At 39.2% G+C, this 23,576-nt stretch overlaps 1 protein-coding gene across 2 annotated transcripts in view; it reads left to right on the plus strand.

The window, feature by feature from the left end:
* Nucleotides 1–23,576, plus strand: part of Ttc27 (tetratricopeptide repeat domain 27) — a 188,517-nt gene that overhangs the window by 122,162 nt on the left and 42,779 nt on the right. For both annotated transcript variants that reach the window (XM_074049473.1, XM_074049472.1), the window contains 2 exons: nucleotides 7,457–7,684; nucleotides 23,450–23,548. In XM_074049473.1, coding sequence (XP_073905574.1) covers nucleotides 7,457–7,684; nucleotides 23,450–23,548 — 327 coding nt within the window. The remainder of the gene's footprint in view (nucleotides 1–7,456; nucleotides 7,685–23,449; nucleotides 23,549–23,576) is intronic.

Consider the following 23,576-nt stretch of genomic DNA (forward strand, 5'->3'; position numbering starts at 1 on the left):
TGGAGTCTGGATCTGAGTTTCTGTTCTCTTTATTCCCCTCTGGTTCCTGTACTAAATTTTGCTGTGGGGAAACTGGTTTCCCTGTTTTTTCTGTCTTCCTGTCATTGTCTTTGGTGTTGTTACTGTCCCTGTACTGTGTGCAATTAAGTATTTTCTAGCTTGTAATAATAACAATGGCAATATTTAGAATGGAAGGGTGAGCTGAGATGGAAAGCAAGAAGTTAAAGAAAAGGGGAAAACAAATACACAGACAAGAGGGAGAAAACAGAACAAGGTTTCAGACAAGAAAGTTTCAAAGGTATAAACAGGGAGCGTTAGTGTACTAATCGACAGTAACCTGAACGGACATTAGAGAGACAGACAGACGATTGAAAATCAAAGTTAAAAAAAAATAAAAGCTAAGTAAATGAAAGAAATATCTATATATAAAAATGAATTAAAATAAAATGGAAAATAGAAAATTAAAAAAAAAAAACCCAAACAACTTCCAAGTTTATATGCAATGCAGTTTCAGTCTTAATAATTTGGGTGTCCGTCTCAGTCTCCATTCCTGGAGATGGTGCCTCAGATGTTGTTCTGTTGTTGTCTCATCAAAGGGGATGCATAAAGTAGAACAAAACTGCACACACACATACACACACACACACACACACACACACACACACACACACACACAGCCCCACCAAGTGTCCCCAGTTCAAATGCAATACAGTTTCAGTAAGTTTTTCAGCTTGCAGGTGTAATTTGGTTGTTCTCTCATCCAAGGTAGGGAGAAAAAGAAAAAAAAAAAAAAAGCGTCTGGAGACAGTTCTGAGAGTGGTATCTGCAACTGTGGCTTGCCTGCCTGCTGCTCTCAGCCTGTAGCTGGAGGCGTTATTTATGCAGATCTCTGGGGTGAGCTAGCACTCACCTGGTCCCACAGGCTTTGTTTGCTCAGAGTTCTCCTGTGCGGGAGCCTCTGCTACAGGCTTTCCCCTTTCCAAGCACTGTGAAAGGTGACACTGCACCCGCGTTGTCAGGCCTGCGTGTTTATTTACAGTTCACGTGGGAAGTGGGTCTTCCCCCCTCTCCTCTGAAGTTTTCCTCCCACTGCCACTTTCAGAAGCTTTCCTGCTACTGCTTACTGGGCGGTGCTGCTGCTCCTGCCAGCCGCCGTGTTTGTTTACAGTGGGAAGTGGGTCTTCCCTCCTCTCACAAGCGTCCTGCTCCTGGTTGCTGGGCGCGCGTCCCACTCCCGCCAGAGCCTCTCCGGCCACCTGGTTTGTTTATTTACAGTCCCGGGAAGGATTCCCTTCGCCCAATCTTCAGCGTTCAGGGCGCCCCACCCTCTTTCCAGCTTGTCTTAACTGTTCTTATTGCTTAGTACTCAGTTTCTCTTTTTTTCCCCAGGTGGACGTCAGTCTGTCTAGGGGGACTATGCTGTTCTGGCGCAGGCTTGTCTCTGGGAGTACCGCAGTACTGTGAAGCACTCCTGGTCCGCGTCTTCCCAAGCCCTATGGGTGCCGGCTACTGGCGCCCTGGGGGGGGCCCTCTTCGTTTCTCTGGTTAACGTGAGGTGGAGAGTCTCTGCATCGGCTGGAGATGTGTAGGGGTCACAGTTATGCCTTTTCTCGGTGATTATGCCTGCAAAGTGTGTCTCCAGCTTCTCTCCAAGATTTCACTATAGGAGGCTTGCTTTCTGCTTCCTCCCTCTAGCCGCCATCTTGGAAATCCTCCCGTGATGTTTTTTTTCCGAGATGGGGTCTCTCAAACTATTTGCCCAGGCTGGCTTTGAACTGTGATTCTCCTGATCTCTGCCTCCTGGGTAGCTAGAATTATTGGCATGAGCCATAGATGCCCAGACTTGTGCTATTTTTTAGATAGGGTTTTGCTTTATTCCCAGGCTGGTCTGTTCTGTGATCCTCCTGTTTATGCCTCCTTGTGTAGCTGGAATGATAGGCACATGCCCAGTTATCAGTGAGATAGGGTCTCATGATCTTTTTGCCTGATCTGACTTTGAACTGTAATATTCCTGACCTCTGGCTGCTAAGTAGCTAGGATTATAGGCTTGAGTCATCACACCTGGCCCAATGACAAGTTCTTAAGTGAATTTGTTGAGCAAATTTAGTCTCTGAACTATAATAAGGTTAGTTGGAGGTCAGGGTGCAGGTGTGATAAGAATTGGGACCTTTCCTGTCTTTGGGAGGTAAGGCTTACTTGAGATTATGTAGCCATACATTTTATTCCATATTTGTAGATCATGTAACAATGGAATCTTAAAAACTTATTTTTCTTTAAGTTGTAAGTAAATATTTCTAAAATAGGTGAGATATTTTAGCAGTTGCTTGGATTTTGTTTTTGGAGTTTGTCTTCTAAGATAGAGTTTCTTCAAACAAATTGGAAGATTTTCTGTGAGCCCTTTTCCCATAGTACAGGCAGAGTGTTCATCCTAAAGAAAAACCTGATCATGTCATCCCCACATTGGTAACTTCCCTTGTGTTTTCAGGATTAAGTCCAAGTTCTTGAGAATGAATGCTTATATATGCTTCATGATCTGCTTCTGCTTCTGTTGCCCACTGCATTTTTGCCCTACTCTTATTATACTCATCTGCCTTCACACTCAAGACTAAACTTGTAGTTGCCTTGCTTTGCTACATCCTCTCAATTGAGGACCTTTGAACATGCTCTTATGTGTCTATAATACATGTCTTTCTTCAGCCAACTCCTGTTTCTTCTTCAGGTCCTCCTTGGTGGTACTTTCTACAGAGAGCCATCCCTCTCCCTCCTCCCAGATTTGTTGTTGCTCTCCTGTGAACTACTCTGATACCCCATTTGCTGGCTTATCTGACCTACTAATTGTTAGCTGTTTAAGAACCAGACCCGTGTCTATATTATTTAGAGTTGTGTTTCCAGAATCTAGCATAGACCTGGCACATAGCAAATACTTGAAAATATTTGCTGAATGGATGACTAGTAAATATTCACTGAATGATTAGTTCAGTGAAGCAGATTTCTAAGCAAGACACTCCTTATGACTTTACATGTGGCAGAACATACCTCTCCAACTGCTGCTGTGCTATTCTGTCTCCAGAAACAAATTACAAGAGTCTTCACTTCCCATTTTAAACTCAAGGATAGAAAGAGAACTTTCTAGAATTTTTATTTTTGCTCAGTCAATGGTAGAGACACTATATGTTGTTATGCAGTGCAATTTTGTTGAATGCCTCTTATTACTATATTCTTTATGTGATTATTTTGTAATTGACATATAGTGTCATAACCACCTACAAAGTATGAATTGTTTTTGTCACTTTTCTGATAGCATTATAAGTGGCATGTTTTGGAATCTGAGCACAGACTTCCTTTCATTTAAAGCCTGCATTCCTTTCCCCATACCTTCCTGCCACCATGGTTACTTTTAGTTCCTTAAAAATTAGATATTAAATTTGTAAGTTAAAACCTGTTGTGCTTTCTCGAATGAGAATAAAGGTAAAATAATTGACAATACTCTACAACTTGGTGATGCAAACAGAAGATGATCAGCTAATTGGATAACTGGGCCTGTTTTAAATTACTCTGTTTTATCTTGGACCTGGAGTGTTTGTGTTGACAAGTACTCTTTGAGAAATCAAGCCAGAGCATGGTGTTGTTGCACACATGAATGTAAAAAGCAATTAGTGAACAGTTGGCTCTGTGAGCCAGTGGATAGGACTAGTCACCACACAGATGGAGTGTGGCTGGGAGGATCTGGCTAGAGTAGGGCAAAGTGCTTTGCACTTTTCACCTCTCAGTTGCTGCTTATAGAACAAGAATTCAGACTAAGAGGAAACTGCCTTTCTGCTAGAAGGATTGTTCCTAGTAGGAGAAGAAGGTGCTTTGGTACTGTCTTATGTCTGCCCCTGTCCTCCTATTCCCAGTGTTGAGGATGGTTGAGAACCTTCCCAGGCATCAGCCACGCTGTCTCTGGAAACCAGAGACTCTCTATAATAATAGAGTGGTAGTGACAATCAGAGTCCACTTTTGTGCTGTACTTCAGGGGAGAAGTCTGAAGTTAGTGTTTCGGTTCCGTGCGCACACGTGTACAAACACACATACATGCTGTTCTTTTTTACTCTCAAAGCTGTTTCCAGGAGGCCAAATCTAATAGCTCTAACTTAAATTCTTACACTGCCTTTTTTCCATCCCCTTTGAGCCTAAGCCTGTTATTTCTGTAGTCTTCAAAGACACTCATTGTAACTGGTGCTGTCTCTGTCTCTGGACTTCCCTCCCTCCATCTCCTCCCTATTTTTCTTTTTGGTAGTACTGAGGATTGAAGCCAGGGCCTTGTGCTTGCTAGGTAAGCTCTCTACCACTTGAGCCACACATTCTCAGCCATATAGCCCTATTTTCCCCTTTATTTTTTGCCAGGAGGACTTTCTATAGTTGTTGGTCTGCCAGTTTCCCTTCTCTATACTGATCAGATGCAAGACCAGATGAGAGCCACTCTTATCACACATTAGAATTTTAATTCCTTCCATTAATTCACAAAATCAAGGCAAATTCACAGCCGAGAAGGGCATTTTGTTTTGATAACTACTTCTTGATCCAGTATGAATAATTTTCTTGAAGCTTTTTATCTCCCTTTTCCACTAGAGACTGAACTTAATTTTCACCCATATTCTTTACCCCAAATCCAAGTCCTTGTCCCAGACTGATTGCTGTCTGGAATCTTAATAGTATTTAAGTTAGGGCTCCCTTGCTCAGGTTTCCCATACAGCTTGCAGAGAAACATACTGTTCATAGACTGGGGGTATAGTTCAGTGGTAGAGACTAGCTTGCTAGGTACAAAGCCCTGGGTTTGATCCCCAGCAGTTCTCAAAAACCCATAATGTCATAAATGTAAATAACCCCCCCCAAAACCTATAGTGTCATAGATGTAAATAAATCCAAATATAGCGAGACCCTCAATATACTAACTCCTTCAGTTCTCAGTCACCTCTCAACATGTGTGTCATCAGGGTGAGGAAGCCCTCAAGACACTCAGAATCTCCTTTCAGGCCATCAGTGTTGCTCTTGTAGATTTTGGTCCTACAAAGAGTTATTTTATAGGTATAATCACTTGGTTAGGAGGGCCTATAAAATTCAGATTCTGCTAATCATATAGATTGTTTTAGATCTATCCTAACTTAGTCATGCAGTGATACTCAGTACTGATTTCAGTCAGAGCATGTTCTGTATAGCACTTCTTCCTTTGTTCCCAAATAGGAATAATCTGAAGCCCCTTCAAAAAAAACCATTATCCTTTTGTGACTTTAGTACGGGTTTCACTTGCATCCACCAAACATTTCTCTAACTGGGGCAGTGGCATTCCAAAGATGAGTAAGAGATAAAGCTTACCTCCAAGGTGAATATACTCTGATAGTACAGAGACACATGAACAGAGTATCCAAGATGCCGTGTCAGGTGCTAAGGCAGACAAGTAAGCAGACGTCAAATTCTACTTGACATACATATTTACAGTTAAATATTTTTTTGTCTGCTATGCTCTAAAGCAATACTCCCCTCAGTTTGTATCTTATATAGACTTTTTTCTGAGATTCCTAGGACTCTTCTTGTGATTTTCCATACTTATAAAAAAAACTGATGTTTGGTTTGTAATTAGCTTTATATGGAAAAAATTTAGCTTTAATCTTCTATTATCAGTAGTTATTTTTCTCTTTGACCTCACTGCATTGGCTCCTATTGCCTCAGTCATATAATTATCTACTTAACAATTGACAACAGCAATTCTTCCCTCTTTGGAGAAACTGTACATTTGTATTTTCCCACAGGGAAGTAGCAACCCATAGCTAGAAGTACCAAAGGTTTTGCACTCTGTGAAGATTTCTTGTCATTCATATCTTGATACTGCAAAAGTAATATTACATAGGCTGTGCACAGTGCCCTTGTGCTGTATTTATCTTCACTGGGCACATCTTTTATAGGTCCACCCCCCACCCTTTGGCGACAAATTATATAAACCAAGTGGATAAATGGAGGAGGAAGGTGGAAAGTAAAACATGTTGGAGAGAATGAAGAAGACAGAAATGGAATGTGAGTAGTTGAAGAAAGGAAATATATTGCCTGCAAGCACTACCCTTGGCAAAGATAATACCGTTGGGAGGAGGAAGAGGTAGACGATCTCAAGGAGAAAAAATTAACTTATCTAACACAAAAATGCAGGATAGGAATTTGAAGAAAGAAAGAGGTCAGCTTAGATGAGGCAGGGTCACTGCTCTATAGTTTTCCCTTCCCTAGGAAGCTGTCCCCCTTTAGCCCTTCACACCCATCTTTCCAGGGAATAAAACATCTTGATAGAGTTTGGTAACAGATTTTACTGTGTTCCTCATTCTTAAAAGAGGTGTGAAGGGTAGGGGCTGGTGGAAGAAGTAACCCAACAAGGTGAAATCTTGTAACCTTAGTAGCATTTCCCATTGTGAAGATTTTCCTGATTCATGCTTAATCTTTATTTGCTGGCATTGGGCATTCAGCTCAGTTTGGGAGTTTCTGTTGTCTGAATCATCCCAAATGTCCCTGTTTAAATTTTTGAGTCTTGCTCTTTCATAATCAATGCCCTCTTCTACTCCTGGCCATGATGAAGTCACTGGTACTAGGCTTACCCGCCTTCGTTAAACAACTGTTGCAGTTCCTCTGCCATGTAATAAGGCACTTCTTCTGTGTGTGTGTAGGAATTTGTGACTGTGAGGTTGCAAAGTAGGGTGATTATCATGCTTTATGTTTTCTGTTGAAATTTATCAGAAACATTGGGTGTGGAAAAGTAAAGGATAAATAGTAAAAAGCTCAGAATTGGTGTGAATGATGTGGTGGTTCTGAATTGTGGACATATGGGAATAGTATCCAAGCCTGAGCAGTGTATAGAGGACTTTGTTTAGTTTTGAAAGTGAATGTACTATTTGGAATCAGCTAAGACTGGTGCTAGCAAGTTTTATCTGTGATGTGAGATATAGTTTGGTTAATAGGTAGGATTTTAGCAATGCCTGTTGTATCTTCCCCCTTCTTTTACAAATTTCTTAGCAATCACAGGCTTCTCAACCATAATATTAAAAAAAAAAATGAAAAGGAAAGAAAAGAAAAACTCTCTGGCTGTGGGAGAGGTGAATTAAAGTCACTGGTCATAGTAGTGACAACTGGAGCAGGGAAACCAGGAGCTAAACAGGAAGCCTGACATCATGAAGTAAGCTTCTCCTTGGTGCATTGAGCTTCCAGAGGCCAGTAGAGCAGGGCTCACCTCTTACTCCGTCTTCATCTTTTTCACTTGTACCATTTTTATTTTCTCTTAGGCCTCTCATGCAACCTGTGTCCTAAATGCACAAAATAAGCAAGTAATCTCAAATGTTGAAAATAAATGTTTATTTCATGTGGGTAAGAGATATCTGTGCTAAAAAAATAACAGTAACTAACAATTAAGCACTTTCATTATTTCTGTTGTTGTTTTCAGGCAGAAGAAATCCTTAGACAAGAACTGGAGAAAAAAGAAACACCAAGTTTATACTGCTTGCTTGGAGATGTCCTTCAAGACCACTCCTGCTATGACAAGGCCTGGGAGCTGTCCCGGCACCGCAGTGCTCGGTCCCAGCGCTCCAAAGCCCTCCTTCATCTTCGAAACAAGGAGTTTCAGGAATGTGTGGAGTGCTTTGAACGCTCGGTGAAGATTAATCCCATGCAGGTTAGACAGTTCCTGAAACTCCATCTGTGCTTGGCACTTGTGTTTTCTTTGGGTTTGATTCTCATTTTCTGTCCTAATGACCGTGGTGCTTGTCCTTGAGAGCAAAGAATGTAGTTTCTGGTCTACTTCTTGGTTGCCACCAAAAATGGACAGCTGGGTTTTCTCTTGCTTTCTGTGACTTTATCTTTTCTGTTTCATTTCCTTTCTTTTATTCACCTTTAACTCTAATTTTGCTGTTAAAATTAGGTATTGTTTTGAGAAGGCATATTAGGAAGGAAATGAATGAGAGTCAAAATTTCAGATAGTGTAGGATTCTACAAGTAATTGCTGAAATCAGTGAAGAAAGAAAACCTTTTTATAAATAAGGTAATGTGTAGCATGGATTGTTGATCATTTAAGGGGAAAATATGCATATTTATATGTACACAAAATAGAATATTTAACTATTTTTTAAGGTTTGGAAAACTAATACAGAAAAAATCTGGATCTTTAAGGTAAATGACATAATCAATCCACAGGAGAGGACCTAGCTTTGGAGGGAGAGATTAACCTTATTTTGTATTTAATGATTTTATTATCAAAATAGTCATTTTTTTCTATCAAACTTTATTTAATAAACTGCCTTCTCTTTCAGCAATCATGGCTCCTGACAGATGTGCACACTGACTTGGTATCCTCCAACTTAAAGTGTTTATTTAGAATTAGCTGCTAACATTTACCAAGTACTTACTAGGAGCCAGGTACCTCTTGGGCATACTGCCAAGTAGTCAAATCGAGATGATCTGATTCTGGAGTCAACATTTTCTTTTTCTTAATTGTGGTCAAGAAACACAGAAGATAGAATTTACCCTTTTAACTATTTCTTAATGTATATTTCAGTAGTGTTAAGCACACTTATATCATTGGATAACCATTATCCAGAACTTCTTTTATTCAGAACGTCATCATCTTGTGAAACCAAAACAATGTACTCATTAATCAACAGCTCCCCATTTCCCTCTTCCCACCAGGCACTGCCAATCACTATTTATATTCTGTCTTATGACATAAAAGCAGAATCCTATGGTATTTGTCCTTGAATGACTGACTTACTTCATTTAGCATAGTGTCTCAAGCTCATCCATGCTGTAGCATGTATCAGAACCTCCCTCCTTTTTAAGGCTGGATAATATTTTGTTGTATAAATGCATTGCATTTTGTTTATACATTCATCTGTTGAACACTTCCACTTTGACTGTAATGAATAGCGCTGCTATGAAAATGGATATGCAGGAATGATCATTTTTGCTGGGCATGGTGGTACACACCTGTAATCCCAGCATATGGGAGATGGAGGCTTGGAATTTCAAGGTCAGCCTGAGCAATCTCAAAAAAAATTATTTTTAAATGATAGGTTGAGCTAATTGCTTACTTTCCTCACTCTGGGTGTGAATACCATTAGAACCTTATAAATCAGGTGGCTAATTAAAACTTGAAGAGGAAAGTAACACAGGAGAGTAAGTCAAAAGAAATTAATGGTTGTATTTGGCAGCAAGGATCCTTAAAGTATATTTAGCAGTTGGCTTTTGTCGAGAGCTCTAATTGCTCAGTGGGTCTCAACTATGGACGGTTTGTCCCCAGAGAACATTTGACAGTTTGGGGAGACATTTTTTTGGTTTTCGCAATGAGGAGGTGAGGATTTGGGCCGTGGTTTCTAGTGGGGGAGAGACCAGGAGTGCTGCTAAGTATCCCATAATGCATAGCACAGTTCCCCATAATGAAGAGGTTCCTGGTCTATAATGTCAGTACTATGGTTAAAAAATCCTCCCCTAACTTGAATATCATACTATTTGTTTTTGGTATGAAATAGAACTCATTCAATATTTTATTATCAAAAATTTCCAGAAAAGTGTGTTATCTCCTGCTTATCTTTAGTCTTTGTCCAAAGTGTACCACAGTTGTCCTATGTAGGAGAAAGTGAATTCCCTCTATTGAATCAGTGCCAACCTCACATACATGGACCATGATCTCAAACTCCCAACCTGTTCTCCTCCTGTTGATATGTTCTCCTGCTTTTGACTGTTACTTCTCAGCCTCCTTTGCTGGTTCCTAAGGGCCCTGAAGGTTTAGTTCTTGGGCCTTGTCTCTGTCTGCAATTGCTCCCTTGATTTTAGTCTCATAGTTTTAAATACCATCTGTAACTGACAGCTCCCAAAATTTTATTTTCATTCTGTCTTCTCTGAACTCTGGACTTCTGCATATAACTGCTACTTCATCTCTCCATATGTTACTCTAACTTAACATGTCCAATATCTGGGAAGTTCTCCTCCTCAAACCTGTTCCCCCCAAGCTTATCCCCATTCCTGTAAGGTTAGCCCTGTCTGACCTTGGAGTCATCCTTGATTCTTCTGTTCCTTTTATATCACATCTACCTGTTAACAAAGCCTAACAGGTTTTCCTAGAAAATATGCCTGAAGTTAGATGACTTCTTGCCATCTGTTACCATCCTAGTCCAAATCTCATGTCTCACCTAATTAATTTTATTGCCTCCTTCACTGATCTTCCTGCCTCTTTCTTTGTCTTCATCTGCCTGTTCTCAATGAACATCCAAATTAATCCTTTTAATCTCAAGTCACATCCATCACCCCTTCACATCATCACACTAGTGGTAATAGGTAAATTCCCTTAATGTCTCTCAAGACTTTTCCCAGTAAAGTTCCTGTCCCTCCTCCCTCCTCTCTTCTTCTCTTCCCTCCATTCCCCTAAATTGCCCTTTTTGTTCATCTCTGAATACATCAAGCACATTCCTGCCTCATAATCCTAGCACTTGTTCTTTTGGCTTGATTGTTCTTCCAGATACCCACATTCCTCATTCCCAGACTCATTTATATCGTCACTCAAATGTTGCTCTTCATTGCCTATACCAGTGCCTTGCACATATGAGGTATTCAACAAATATTTGTTGAATGGGTGAATAAGTAACGTTTTTTAACTGTTTAAGTCAATATGTGCTAGTTTCTACTGTGCACATAACATTGAACCAAAAGATGAAGTAGCAGCACATCACCAGATGTACCCTCAGATGCAATCTAGTGAAGAGCATGGGCCCATCTAACAATATGACATGTCAAAGAAATGAGTAGGTTTTCATAGCACTCTGCTTTACATCAAGAGGCTGAAAAGAACATTTCTACTTGTTATAGACAATGAAGAAAGAATGTTAGATTGGCTTTGAAAGACAAGTGGTACTTGACTAGGTAAAAGGGCAGCAGTGAGAGCAAGCCAGACAGCAGAACAGGCTGAGCGAAGCCTATAAGAGGCAAGGGAATGTATGAGCAAGGGAATAGAGGAGTTAGTGGATAGGCTGGTTTTCAGTGAGAAGAAATAGGACGGTTACAGTGGGAATGCCTAGAGCAGACCCAGGTTCTAAAAGATTTTAAATGGAAGGCTGAATGGTTTGGCTTTTCATATAGCAGATAGGGAACCACCAAAGTGGATTTGTGTGGTGCTTTGTTTTAAATTCAAGAATGGAGTGTGCAAGGAGCTAATTCATGAGCATTGTTTTGGCAGCACTGGCTGTGGGAAATACTAGGTAGGCAGAGTTAGGAGACTGTAGTAGCAGTCTAGTTTTAGCCATGACAGTTATCAGTGTGGGAGGAAGGATGACTTGAGGGAAATTGCAAGGAAGGACTTGACAGTACTTGATGGCCTCATTATATAATTTAGAACTAATTACTTAAATAGACAAAGAAATGACAGTTGCTCAAAGCAGTGTCACAGTGCAGACAGATGTTATGTGAGGATATTCTGCAGCCTGTTATCTGGATCCAATTCAGGCAGGCTATAAGTCATGCCAGTATGCAAGCATTTGATGCTACAGTTGTGTAGAACTATGACAAGATGCAAACTTGAACACCAGAGACTTATTTTAACTTGTGATTCAATTTTAAACTACCTTTGAGAAAAGTGTTCCTTTATGCTATGTTGTCTCCTATAAGTCTCACAATAAAGAAAACTAGAAAAATAGAATGTAAAAAATCTCTATCTTTTTTTCAGGCATATCCAAATAGTTAGGTCTGTTAACAAAATGTAGACAAGCTGAGAAAGGTATTTGAATGGCTTTGGTATAAAAACAGGAATATTTGGTCTTATATTTAGGATGGGCTACCAAACTAAATGCCTTATCTGTGGTACATTTGTTAGAGAACCAGAAGACATGCACTGTTTACATTTATGCTTTTGAGGTTGCTATATCCACCTGTTTCCTTTTCCCGGAAGACTTTTGAAACTACTAAAATACAACATTAGCCTTCTGGGGTTTTACAGTGTTAGAAATTAAAGAAAGTGGGAGGGAATGCTAACCAAATCTTCCAGCCAGGATTTTGTAGAACCTGGTACAGAATCAAAATATAAATACTGACTGTCAAGGCATGGCAGAGCACATCCATAATCCTGGCACTTGGGAGCAGAGAGAAGAGATTGTAAGTTCAAGGCCAACCTCAGCTACATAGCAAGACCTTGTCTCAAAAAATAAAACAACAACAACACAAAAAACATGCAACTTCTGTGTGTGTGTATATGTAAATCTTTACTCTTATTCTTAATAATAGTTATTATCCCATTGTCCCCCACTTTTATGCAAAAAGTAAAAACAAATTGCTTAGGTATCAAATCAGTATTGTAGTACTAAAAAAGAAAAATGTTACTTCTTGTTAATTTTCTATCATGATTCAACACACATTTTTCATTTTCTTTTGTCAGTTCCTCTCTTTCTTTAAAAAATATTTTCTTAACTCCCTTTCTTGTTCAACTAACTGGTTGCTGACCTTTGTAAGGTCATATGATGTTGCTTAAAGGCATGGCCAGGCAGGATGGCTGCAGAGGCTGTGGCTAGACTTGGCTGGGGTTAGCTTTGTGCTGGAGATAAGACAGGAGTCAGGTATTGAATGGATGATAGAGAGTGCATAGATGTTTGGGAGGGAAGCTGGCTCCCCAGGTGGGAGAAGAGCTTGAAGAAAGGTGGAGATTTGATCATTTGTTAAGCATCTGTGACCATCCCAGTATGTCTGTTATTCTGGTGTCATGTCTAGTTTAGTGTTTGAAACTTTAAATGAAATGCTATTCTTGATAGCTACATGGAAAGAAGATGGGATGGGTTTTTGTAGGCATCTACTTTGTTATCCCATCTTCTGCTGTATTCTGATCTACTACTTTGTTTAATGTATGTGCAGTAGCCAGAGCTGTTACTTTATAATATGCTTGAATCTGATGGAAGACAAGTAACAGCCTGTCTCCCTGTCTCCCCATGCCCCAACTTTTTCCAGATGCAACTCAACTAACATTTCTCTTCCAAGGACAGCATGCAGGATGCTTGCTGATAAAATTAACTATTCTTGCTTTAAGTGGTTAAGAACAGCCCCATCCTTCAGGTCTTGGCTAGAGGGAGGAGAAATACTTACAACATTGTGTCTGAGCCCCTAGATATATACTAGACATTCACGCCATGTTGTGACCCATGAGATGCATGAAAATTGTGTGCCCACCAGTTGGCAGGATTAGTGGGAAATGCAGGAAGTTGTGGACTAGATGTATGGGGAGGAGAGGCAGAGCACTCTTGCCGTGAATAAAGCACATGGAGAAGAGTCTGAATTCTCTTGCTGCAGTCAGGCTTTAGTCACTTATTATATGACCTAAATCTATCATTATTTTTATGCCATACTGCTTGGTAACTTTTTGTAGTTTATAATAAACTCTTTTGGCAGCAGTTATCTCCAAAATCAAACAAACAAGCAAAGTACAACTTTAGAGAATAATTCAAAACTCAATTTGCATTTGTTAAGAGAGTTAATGAATAAGCTTATAATTGCACACAAGGTGGTTGACATTTCTTCTCTACTTCAGAGGCCATAGTGATGTCACTGACCACCACATGAAAACCAAAAGACCCGCCTGCTGGAAAAGTTAGAGTTTTTTTTGTTTTTGTTTTTTTAAAGATGGCCATATCTCTTCAAAGATGGCAAGGTACATGCAGCAGTGAAGGTGAATTTTCTTGTTGTTCTTCTACTTCACTGTTTATGTAGATCAAGTGAAAATCAGTAAAATTAGTTACATAATTAGTTTTTTCTTATGTATATTTGTGTATATGTGGTTTCTTATGTATATACACAGTTTTCCAATTTTCCCCGTGTATATGAAAGATGAGGTCATACCTGTTAATTACTAACCCATTTAGTAGTGCTCTATAAATAGTTGAATTTGTCAGTTTTATATCAGTGACATCAGATGCTCCAAATAGAAAATCCGTTAATTTACTTATCATGATAGTTTAATTTTTTACTCAATTAATGAACTCTACGTAAAAGTTTTGGAAATTCAATCTTATAGGGGAAACATCTGACTCTACTATAAATGCTGTTATAAATTCAGTTAAAAAGTAAAACATTGAAGATAAAATTGTTTTAGGGATGGTAATAAGGATACAAATTACACAAATAAATTATAATTGTACTTTAGTACGTTTTTATTTTCCAGTAAGCCATTTTGTTTCTTTTTTTTTTTTTTTTGATAGGGTTTTTGCTGTATACCACCCTGGCCTGGTACTCACTATGGCTCAGGCTGACCTTAAACCAACAATCCTCCTGCCTTAACCTCCCAAATGCTGGGATTACAGATGTGTGCCACCACACTTGACAGTAACTTTAGTTTTTTTTTAAGTTTTTTTAATAGGTGGACCTTGTAAGTCCTCTGATACAAAAAAACAAAACAAAACCAATTTGTAGGTCAACAATTGCTCCATTAATAAATACGTTTCTTAAAGTCATCTAATTTAAATTACTTTAGTTCTCCGGTTCCTTTGAAAGTGTAATGGCTTAGACAGTACATTGTGTGGTTGCCTGACTAAGCATTATCAAGTGCCTGCTGTGTATCAGACACGAATGTGGGAATGAATTGGGATGTGTCAGCCTATCAGCAGAAAGCAGAGGGCTTGTGCCAGGAAATGATGTGGATAGAACTGGTTTGTGAAGGGTCTTAATGCCCTGCTCCAAAGTTATCTAAGTCTATAGATATAGAATCTATTGTGGTTTTGAATAAAAAAGTGATATGTCAAAAGTGGTATTATAGGAAGCTTAACTAAAGAATGAGTTGTATGGGTGAGTATCAGTGACTTTAGTAGTAAGCATGAGAAAGATAGAACAGGTTGAAGCCTTAATTACAAAGGAAAGCTTTCTTGGTTTACTCATGGGGCTGGCATGATTGAGAGAGACCTTGGAATTAGAGAGGTTGCCAGTCTTCTTAGTTGTCTAAGTAAAAAGGAAAATGTCTTTTTTTGTGTGTCATGTGGTGCTGGGGGTTGAACCCAGGACTTTGTACATGCTAGGCATGTACTTTACCACTGAGCTAGATCCCCTGCCCTAAAATGTCTCCATTGATAGCCATGGTAATTCAGGAAGAAGGGAAAAATGCCTTTTTTGGGGTAATGATGTGATTTTGGATGTGGAGTGTGAGAAGATGATGCTGTGTTTAAGCAGAGATGGCTGATGGTCCACTGGAGATAAAGCCTGAGTGAGGCACCACAGTGAGGTCAGAACTGAGTATGCAGCTGGAAAGTGAGTTCTGTAAAACTGAGTTGAAGCCATGAAAATGAACGAGTTCTTTACAGAAAACTGTGTTGAAGAGAACATCAGGCATGTCTTCAACTCTGGGCATCTCCAGTAGATGGAGGAAGGTAGAAGAAATGGCATCAATGAAATATGAATCAAACAACATACCAGTCTTGGCCAAAGGGAAAGAAAGATCCAAGGAAAAGATTCATGGAAACTAAGGAAGAACAAGCATCAGTGAGTGATGTCACATGCAGTGATGAAGTCCAAAGAGGGTGAAGAAGAGGTCATTGGATTTGACACCCACTAATGACCTACAGAAACAGATTCTGGACATTAAAGAGTGAGTGGTAGGTGAGGCAACAGATACAGTACCTATCCAGCTCATTTAGGAAACCTGTCAAAGAGATGAGAGTCAAAAGTGGAGTGTTGAACTCAGAGGGGCCAAGGGGTCCAAGTAAGATATTGGTGACCTTATTTGATTGAAAGCAGAGATGAAAGACACCAGTGGATAAATGCAGTGGGGAGACTGACTAGTGTAAAGAGAGAGGGAAGGTAACTAGGGATAATCATTCTAGGGAGAGTGGAATGAGGAGAAGAGGTGAATGTATTAGCTCCAAAACAAGGAATAATGCTGCAAAGAACACTGGAAGATGAGAGCATTAATGTTATAATAGGAATTTCTGTTTAGTGAGTGTCTATATTCTAGGTAGTATGTAAGTGTGAACTTTCTGTAAACCATTTTGAGGTATTGAGAGGCGTAGCTCTTGCTGTGCTGTTTTATGTGAGTTCAATGGAGAGAGGAGGTGTGAACAATGTGGAACCAAGGGATGAAGAGGCAACATGCTTTGAGTGCCTGGGGATGAATGAGGGTGTGGCGGGTCAGAAATGGTCTATGGAGCTGGGCGTGTTGATGTGAACTGAGAATGTTGAGATTTGGATAGACGGGGAACCACTGGGGAAATGCATTCCGCAAAAGGAGACTAGCAGGTGTAAGCACCAGTCATCAGAGAGCAGTTTCGTGGTAGGTATGGATTTGACTTTATATTTTATTCAGTTATAATAATGAAACTTAGTAGAATCAAGGCACTGTTTTGCAAACATTTTATGTATATTTTAAATCCTTTGCACAGCCACTGAGGTACTTATTATTTTACCCTCATTTCACAGATGAAGAAAGAGAGGGGGAGGTGATTTGTAACAGATTCCACAGTTTGTGAGGCTGGAACTGGCGCTCCAGTTCCACAGTTCTTGCTCTTACTCTTCTTGCTGTTTTACTTTTCAAAGGAGTCACATTAGGAGGAAGTGCCACATGGTTGAGGCCACATTATGGAGTGCCACATGGAGAGCCCTAAATAGCAGAATGTCGGGTTTGAACAGTTTCTTCCTTTAATAAACAGCCATTGGGGCTTTTGTCAGAAAAAGTCAAGTTATAAGATTGATGTTTGGAAACTACTCAGCACATGCTAGCAAGTGAGTCTCTCTGAGACCAGGGAACTACAGAGGAACGAGTTCACGCTTTCCTGTCCATTGCCATATAGAAGACCAGACTTTTGTGATCCAGTTCTCTGTGATTTTAATCATCCAGGGTCTTGTGCTATGCTTCCCTGCTTTGTAGGAGCAAATGTTTTCTGTCATCTGTCATTTTAGTTTTTTTCTGAGACAGAAATCTTGCTGTTTGGTGCTGGTTGGCCTTGAACTCAATATCCTCCTGCCTCTACCTGCTGAGTGCTGGGATTACAAGAATGCACCACCATGCCCAACTCACTTAAGTTTTTGAAAGGATAACTTTTTATCTGAGATGGAGTTAAGTAGTTTCTGCTGTTAACTTGCATTATTTGTGTGGAAGACTCAGGATGGTTGGGCTCACATCCAATGGAGAGGACAGGATGAACATATGTGAATAATATGTACAGAAAAAAAAAGATTCTTTCCTTTTGTTCTTCCTTTCTTATGTTGGTAAGCATAAAAAATGAAACTCCTAAGTTTAACTTATGTAAATGCCAAGAAATAGGAGCCCTGTGATAACATCTGCCAAAGCTGCGACTGAAGTACAATGGAGAAGGAAAAAGCTTTGCTGCCATAGACTTGGTTCTAAATTCTAAGAACTGCCAAGAGCATAACACAGGCAAATGTCTTCATCTTTCTGAGCTTTTATAAGATGGGGATTACAATCCCTACATCAGTTTACTGCTGGGAAGGCAGAGACAAGATATATAAAGGGCCCAGCATATTTCTGGCCCATAGTAAGATCTTGGTACTGAATGTTGCACAGTGGTACTTTTTTTTTCCTGCCTGTTGCACCATAGTAGTAATGGTGGTAGAAAATCATTGTTCCTCCCTTACCTGTTGGAGATATATCTAAGAAGAGAATATCACATGCAGATTACACATAAACATAGTGAATTTTCTAGAAAGAGTGGGCAAATACAAGAACCAGTGGTAACCAAATCTAGACATGAAGAAGACAAGGGACAAGGGGGGGCATTAAAGAACTAACAACCAATAGTAAGAGAGAAACTATATATAAAATGTAGGTGATCCTTTAGCTTAAAGGAAAGGACAAGAATAAAGGAAAGAAACTTTTCCTTTAGCGAGACAGAGAAACTGAAAAGTTAAGGTTTGTTCTTCATTAGGTGGGAGAATTAAAAATTTAGTAAGTGAGAAATTTGGTTATAAAAGAGTCAGCAGTGCACATTTAAAAACAAAAAAGAGCACTAAATATCACTTTAGGAAAAGCTACTACCAAATAACACTGACAGCACTCTTGGCTTTGGCTTGGGTCATTTCCTGTTTGATGAAACCATGTGGATCATGGGAATGAGACCAGAACATGGAAAAGAGAGAATGGAGAGGCAGCGAGGCTTTAGGACTAGATCATATAATATGTTAGCCTTTGTTACATGTGACAGCAAAAGTCAAAGCAGTTGATCCTCCAAGGGAACTAGCAAAAAGCGTGATCCTACTGATTATTCATTCTGCAGAAACCCTAAGGAAGAAGAAAATTTCAGACAGAAAAATGTGATAAATGTGCATAAACAAGTGTAACTGTTGCATATAGGCTTTAAATGCATTTGCAAAAATTAACTTTTTAATTGTGAAAGTCATTTCTGTCCATTGTCTTGTGGTGCTTGCTTGGTCTTTGTTAGTCCTCAGACTGTCTTTTAAGTATTGAGGGTTAATCAATATTGTAGTCACTCTTCATCATACATATTATACAGCAGGTACAAAAACCACTGTGTAACTTTCAGCAAATTATTTCCTCTGTAGGCCTCATTTTTCTCTTGGCTTCCTTTGAATTGATTTCTAAGGCCTATAATTGAATCGATTCCTTTCTACCTCTTCAAACCTGCTGAATTCTCAAAACTAATTTGTTTCTGTTGTCAATGTACTTATTATACCACTAGATGGCACTAGTGTATCTTTGAACCCTGTCACCTCTGGGTTTTCAGAATATGAGGAAATTTTAGCCTAGTCCACCCCCTCCCCCCATTTAACACTTAGAGGACTGAGACTGAGGTTAAGTGACATGGCCAAGGTCATACAGGTAATCAGAACCATTGAATCAGTCATCTATCTTTTCTATTATACCCTAGGCACCTTTGTGAGGGAAATTCAAAGAGATCATGCTCTGAACCATTCATGCTCTCTGTTAATGACTTAAAAATAATTTTAAAGCATTCTTTAAGTACAGATATCATTGAATTTAAAATAAGCAGTCTGCTGTTGTGTTTTTGTGTTGGCTCCTTCAGAGATACATACTAGACTATCAGCTTCTACAAGTTATTGTATGTCTGTGGTTTACTTGCCTTCCTGATTTGCTCTGGAAATATAAGTTCTACAGAAGTCTCAACTAGAGCCTCTCTGTCAAATGATTATCTCTGTATTCTTGCCCAGTCCCCTTTTTTTTTTCATTTTTCTTTTATTATTCATATGTGCATACAAGGCTTGGTTCATTTCTCCCCCCTGCCCCCACCCCCTCCCTTACCACCCACTCCGCCCCCCAATACCCAGCAGAAACTATTTTGCCCTTATTTCTAATTTTGTTGTAGAGAGAGTATAAGCAATAATAGGAAGGAACAAGGGTTTTTGCTGGTTGAGATAAGGATAGCTATACAGTTGCCCAGTCCCTTTTATAAGTTTTTCTTTCAGCTCTTCCTTCCACCTAAACATGCTCGTTTCTTCTGCTTCTTTGTCTACCTGCAGAGCCCAATCAAGAGGGTCTTTGGGGGGAAAAGAGATATGTTCTTAAAAATGTGCTATCTTCGGTGTTTCCAGGACATGTTACCTATACTGTTGTTTCTCTTGTGCTCTTACTGGTACAAGGATGGTATTGCCATAAATTCTGGCCTGTGTGGGGGCAGGATGGAGCTGTGAGAGATGATATGGCGAACTCATGGATGTTGTAATCACTCACACTGATGGGTCGAATCTCCTCAGTGATTGTGATACCTTACAGAGTTGTTGTGAGGAATACATGAAGTACTGTATGGAAAGCCCATGGTTTCAGTGCTTGGCACACATGGTAGACACTCATTAAGGGCTAATTATCTTGGTTACTGTTGTAGAGAAAGGAACAGGAGTGGATGATATAGTATATGAAAGGTTGGAGTTTCAGGGAGGGTCTTAGCCAGAGGAGCTTATTTTCTTGCTTAAGAAAGAAGAGAAGGATTCCAGGGCCTCTGGATGTTTCAGAGAAGTAGTCTACAACTTTGCTCCCCAGTACCGTAGTCAGAAGCACGTTAAAATTGAGACACAGTGTAAGTATTGTATACACATCAGATTTCAAAGACTTAGTATGAAAAACATAAAGTACCTCAATTTTGTATATTAATAATATGTTGAAGTAATTCATTTTGGATATGCAGAATTAAATATTATTATTATTTTTGTGTGTGTGTGTGTGATGTAGAGTTTATTTTTACTTCGTTCTCTCTGTATGGTTACAAAAAATAAAATCAAAAGAAAACACTCTTTGTTATCAAGATACCAGGAAAGGTATATCTCCAACTCTCCTGCCCTTTGATTGTGCTTCATTTTTTTCATATTCTCTTTTTTTTGTCTTTACTTTTTTGATGCTGGGACTCAAACCCAGGGCCTCACGCATGCTAGGCAAGCACTCTACCAGTGAGACCACTAAGCTGTATCCCAGCCCTAATTTTTCATATACATTTAAGATCATTTATCACTTCCTCATGTCCTTAAGAATTAAATATTATTGACATATTTCACCCATTTATTTACTTTTTTTGGGAGGCATTGGGATTTGAACTCAGGGCCTTTTGCTTCTAGGCATGTGCTCTACCACTTGAGCCACACTCCAGCCCTAGGTATTTTTTGAATATGGTCTCATCATCCCATTTCCCGCTCCCCTACCTGCTGATCCCCCACAGGCTAGATATGTACCTCCTGTTTAGGTACATGTTCTCCATGTAGCCAGGAGAACAGGTGTGTGCCACCACACCCAGCTTTTTATTGGTTGAAATGGGGTCTTTCCTAGTGTTTGCTAGGTCTGGCCTCGAATCTTGATTCTTCTGATCTTTGCCTACTAAGTAGTTAGGATTATAGGCGTGAGCCACTGCACTTGGTTTAGTTTTTTAAAAAATGTAGCCACTAGAACATGTAATCATGCTAGCTTTCTATTTCTGTCTGATAATTCTGGGCTAGATAATCGAGATCTTGGTACTCAAGCAATTCAACTCTATTTTGAGGACTTGCATGAAGGTTTTTTGAGGGTTCTCTTGATTATTTTTTATGATGTTCTGTTCATAAGAGTTCATCCTGGATTAAAATGCCAGCCATTGATAGTAATAGTTTAAGTAAAAATTTTAAAGTGTAAAAAGCGAAAGAGGCACCAGGTATTCTCCTTAGTCCCCCAGATTCTGAAGACCTCAACTGAGAAGCAAAATATGAATGATTTAGTGGGTCAGCCATAGGCAATTAGAAGATCCTAGAATTTTAAGAAAGAAGAGCTTTGTATGATTTCAAAGAATAGGGTGTGTGAAGACTTCTTTCTCATAATTGTATGTTATCAGTAGATGAAATATATCGGTCCTAGGATTTTTGTTCAATGCAAATTATTTAAACAACTAAAAAACTAGGTGTGGAGGTGCTTGCCTATAATTTTGGCACTTGGAAGGCTGAGGCAGGAGGATCAGGAAGTCGGAGGCCACTGTCTCAAAACAACCAAACCAAACAAACAAAAAACCCTCAAAAATTATCAAGGGTAAAAAGAAAAGAGAACTATAATCAAAATAATGCTTTATGTTAAATTAAATCATGTCTGATTTTCATTAAATTTGTTTTGGTGTTGAGATACTGGTTACAAAACACTAACTGATTTTAAAAACTTAAGGTAACTAAGTCTCATCACCAGTCTGTTTTAGGACTGTGTGATTATTGCTAATTTTGGATATTTGCACATTTGTTAATCTTTTCAGGTAGATTGAAAACTAAAGTTCTTTATTTAAATCTTAACTTTCTCTCCTGGATTTCATAAAAATACATGGGAAAGAGTATTTGTTCTTTGCTAATGCAGAAAACTAGTGTTTTGAACACCTTGAGGGCTCTCACTGTTCCTAATTTAGTACCAGCATGAGATGAGCTAGCCCTCATTCCAGGTAAACTTTCTACCATAATTTATCCTCTCTAAGATGCCATTGATTGTAAGGAGATTTTAAGTACCATTTTATGTAGATAAACAAAACTACTGCAGATAAAACTCTGACAAAATTCATCTCTGTTTCAAGGGTATCAAATGGTGGGGGAAAAAAGACTGCTTTAGAATTGATGAAATATAACAGGTTTTGAAATCCTCAGCTTGGTTGAACGTTTGTGGCTCATTTTATATATTATGTTCCTCTCAGTCTGTGTGGTGTTCAGGGAAATACACTGGTGCATTGAAGCACTTTTGATTTGATTGTATAAATAACGGATGAATGCAAAGTGGTGAGCTCATTTTGAAGTTGCTGGGAGTCCTGTAATTCAGAAAAGTGAACCTCTTTCAGTGTCAATTTAGTGACTCTACTCCACCCACCAGATGCATACCACCTTCTTTTCAGGCTTTACCTATCCCTCCAACAAAATGTGTTCTCCATAAAGCTCTAGATAGCAGTTATTTATAGCCCCTTGTGAATTCAGGGCGAAGTGTTAAATTGCCCAAGGATGTTTGCTTTCTAAACCTTATCTCTAATTATCGCTAAAAATCTTTATGTGCTTAAAAAGATTTCAGGTCCCAGCCAGCCATATGGAACAAGTTTTGTGGGAATGGCTGAGGGAAAGGGGATATAGAGGACCTCTGCCTCTGGCTGGGGCCAGATACAGAGCACCTCATTTCCTTTCCCACTCAAGTGTCCCCGCCTTTATGCAGGGAGTCATAAGAAGGTGACCTTACATCTACTGCTGGCTTTATGTCTGAAAGGAAAACAAACTTAACTCATAATAGCTGCATTTCTGACTAATGTCATTGAAATTTTTAATCAGTTTTATCTTCCTTTTGATAGGGCCTATTGAATTTTAAGGAAACCCTGTGATGTAAGGAATTCTTTTGTAACTTAAATAGCTACTTCCTAGTTTACCTGTTTTCTAAATCTGTGTTTACCTCTATCTTTATTAACTTAAGTTAGGCTATACATTTTGCACAACTGGTAATCTAGATTCTGAGCCTATATTTTCCAGGTTATTTGTACACACGCCAACACAGATAAATGCTAGGTAGCTTGCCTTAGGTTAGGTTGCAGAAGTTACTTATGGTCTAATTGGAGAGGAAAACAAAAATGTGTCCTTTTAAGTTTGTGATACTCTCATCAGCTGTGAATCTGCTGATGTTTTGTATACTTTGTTACGTAGTAGATGCTCAGTAAAAATGCTTAATTCCACGCTTATAAAATCCACCTAATATAAAGGCTTTAAAACAGAGTTCTCCATTACCTTTAAGGAATTTGGTTAGCACAAAGTATAATCTTTCTCAGCAAAAGATGCTTTCCATGTTATAATAACTTTGAAAATTGCATGGAAAGATTAATTTCCATTGCTAAAATCCCTACATTTAAATGTAAGGCAAAAGTTCATTATATAGCTCTGAAGTCTTTGTAGTAGTGTGTTTGTTGACAGTAGCTTAAATAATTTCCAGATTGTATCCTGTGTATCTATTTGTTTGAATGACTTTGACTTTTGTTCTCTGCAGCTGGGGGTGTGGTTTTCTCTGGGCTGTGCCTACTTAGCCTTAGAAGACTACAGAGGCTCAGCAAAGGCCTTTCAGCGTTGTGTGACCTTGGAACCTGATGTAAGTTTGGCCATCTTCCCTTATTTCA

The sequence above is a fragment of the Castor canadensis genome, chromosome 12, assembly GCF_047511655.1.
Source record: "Castor canadensis chromosome 12, mCasCan1.hap1v2, whole genome shotgun sequence".
Taxonomy (NCBI): domain Eukaryota; kingdom Metazoa; phylum Chordata; class Mammalia; order Rodentia; family Castoridae; genus Castor; species Castor canadensis.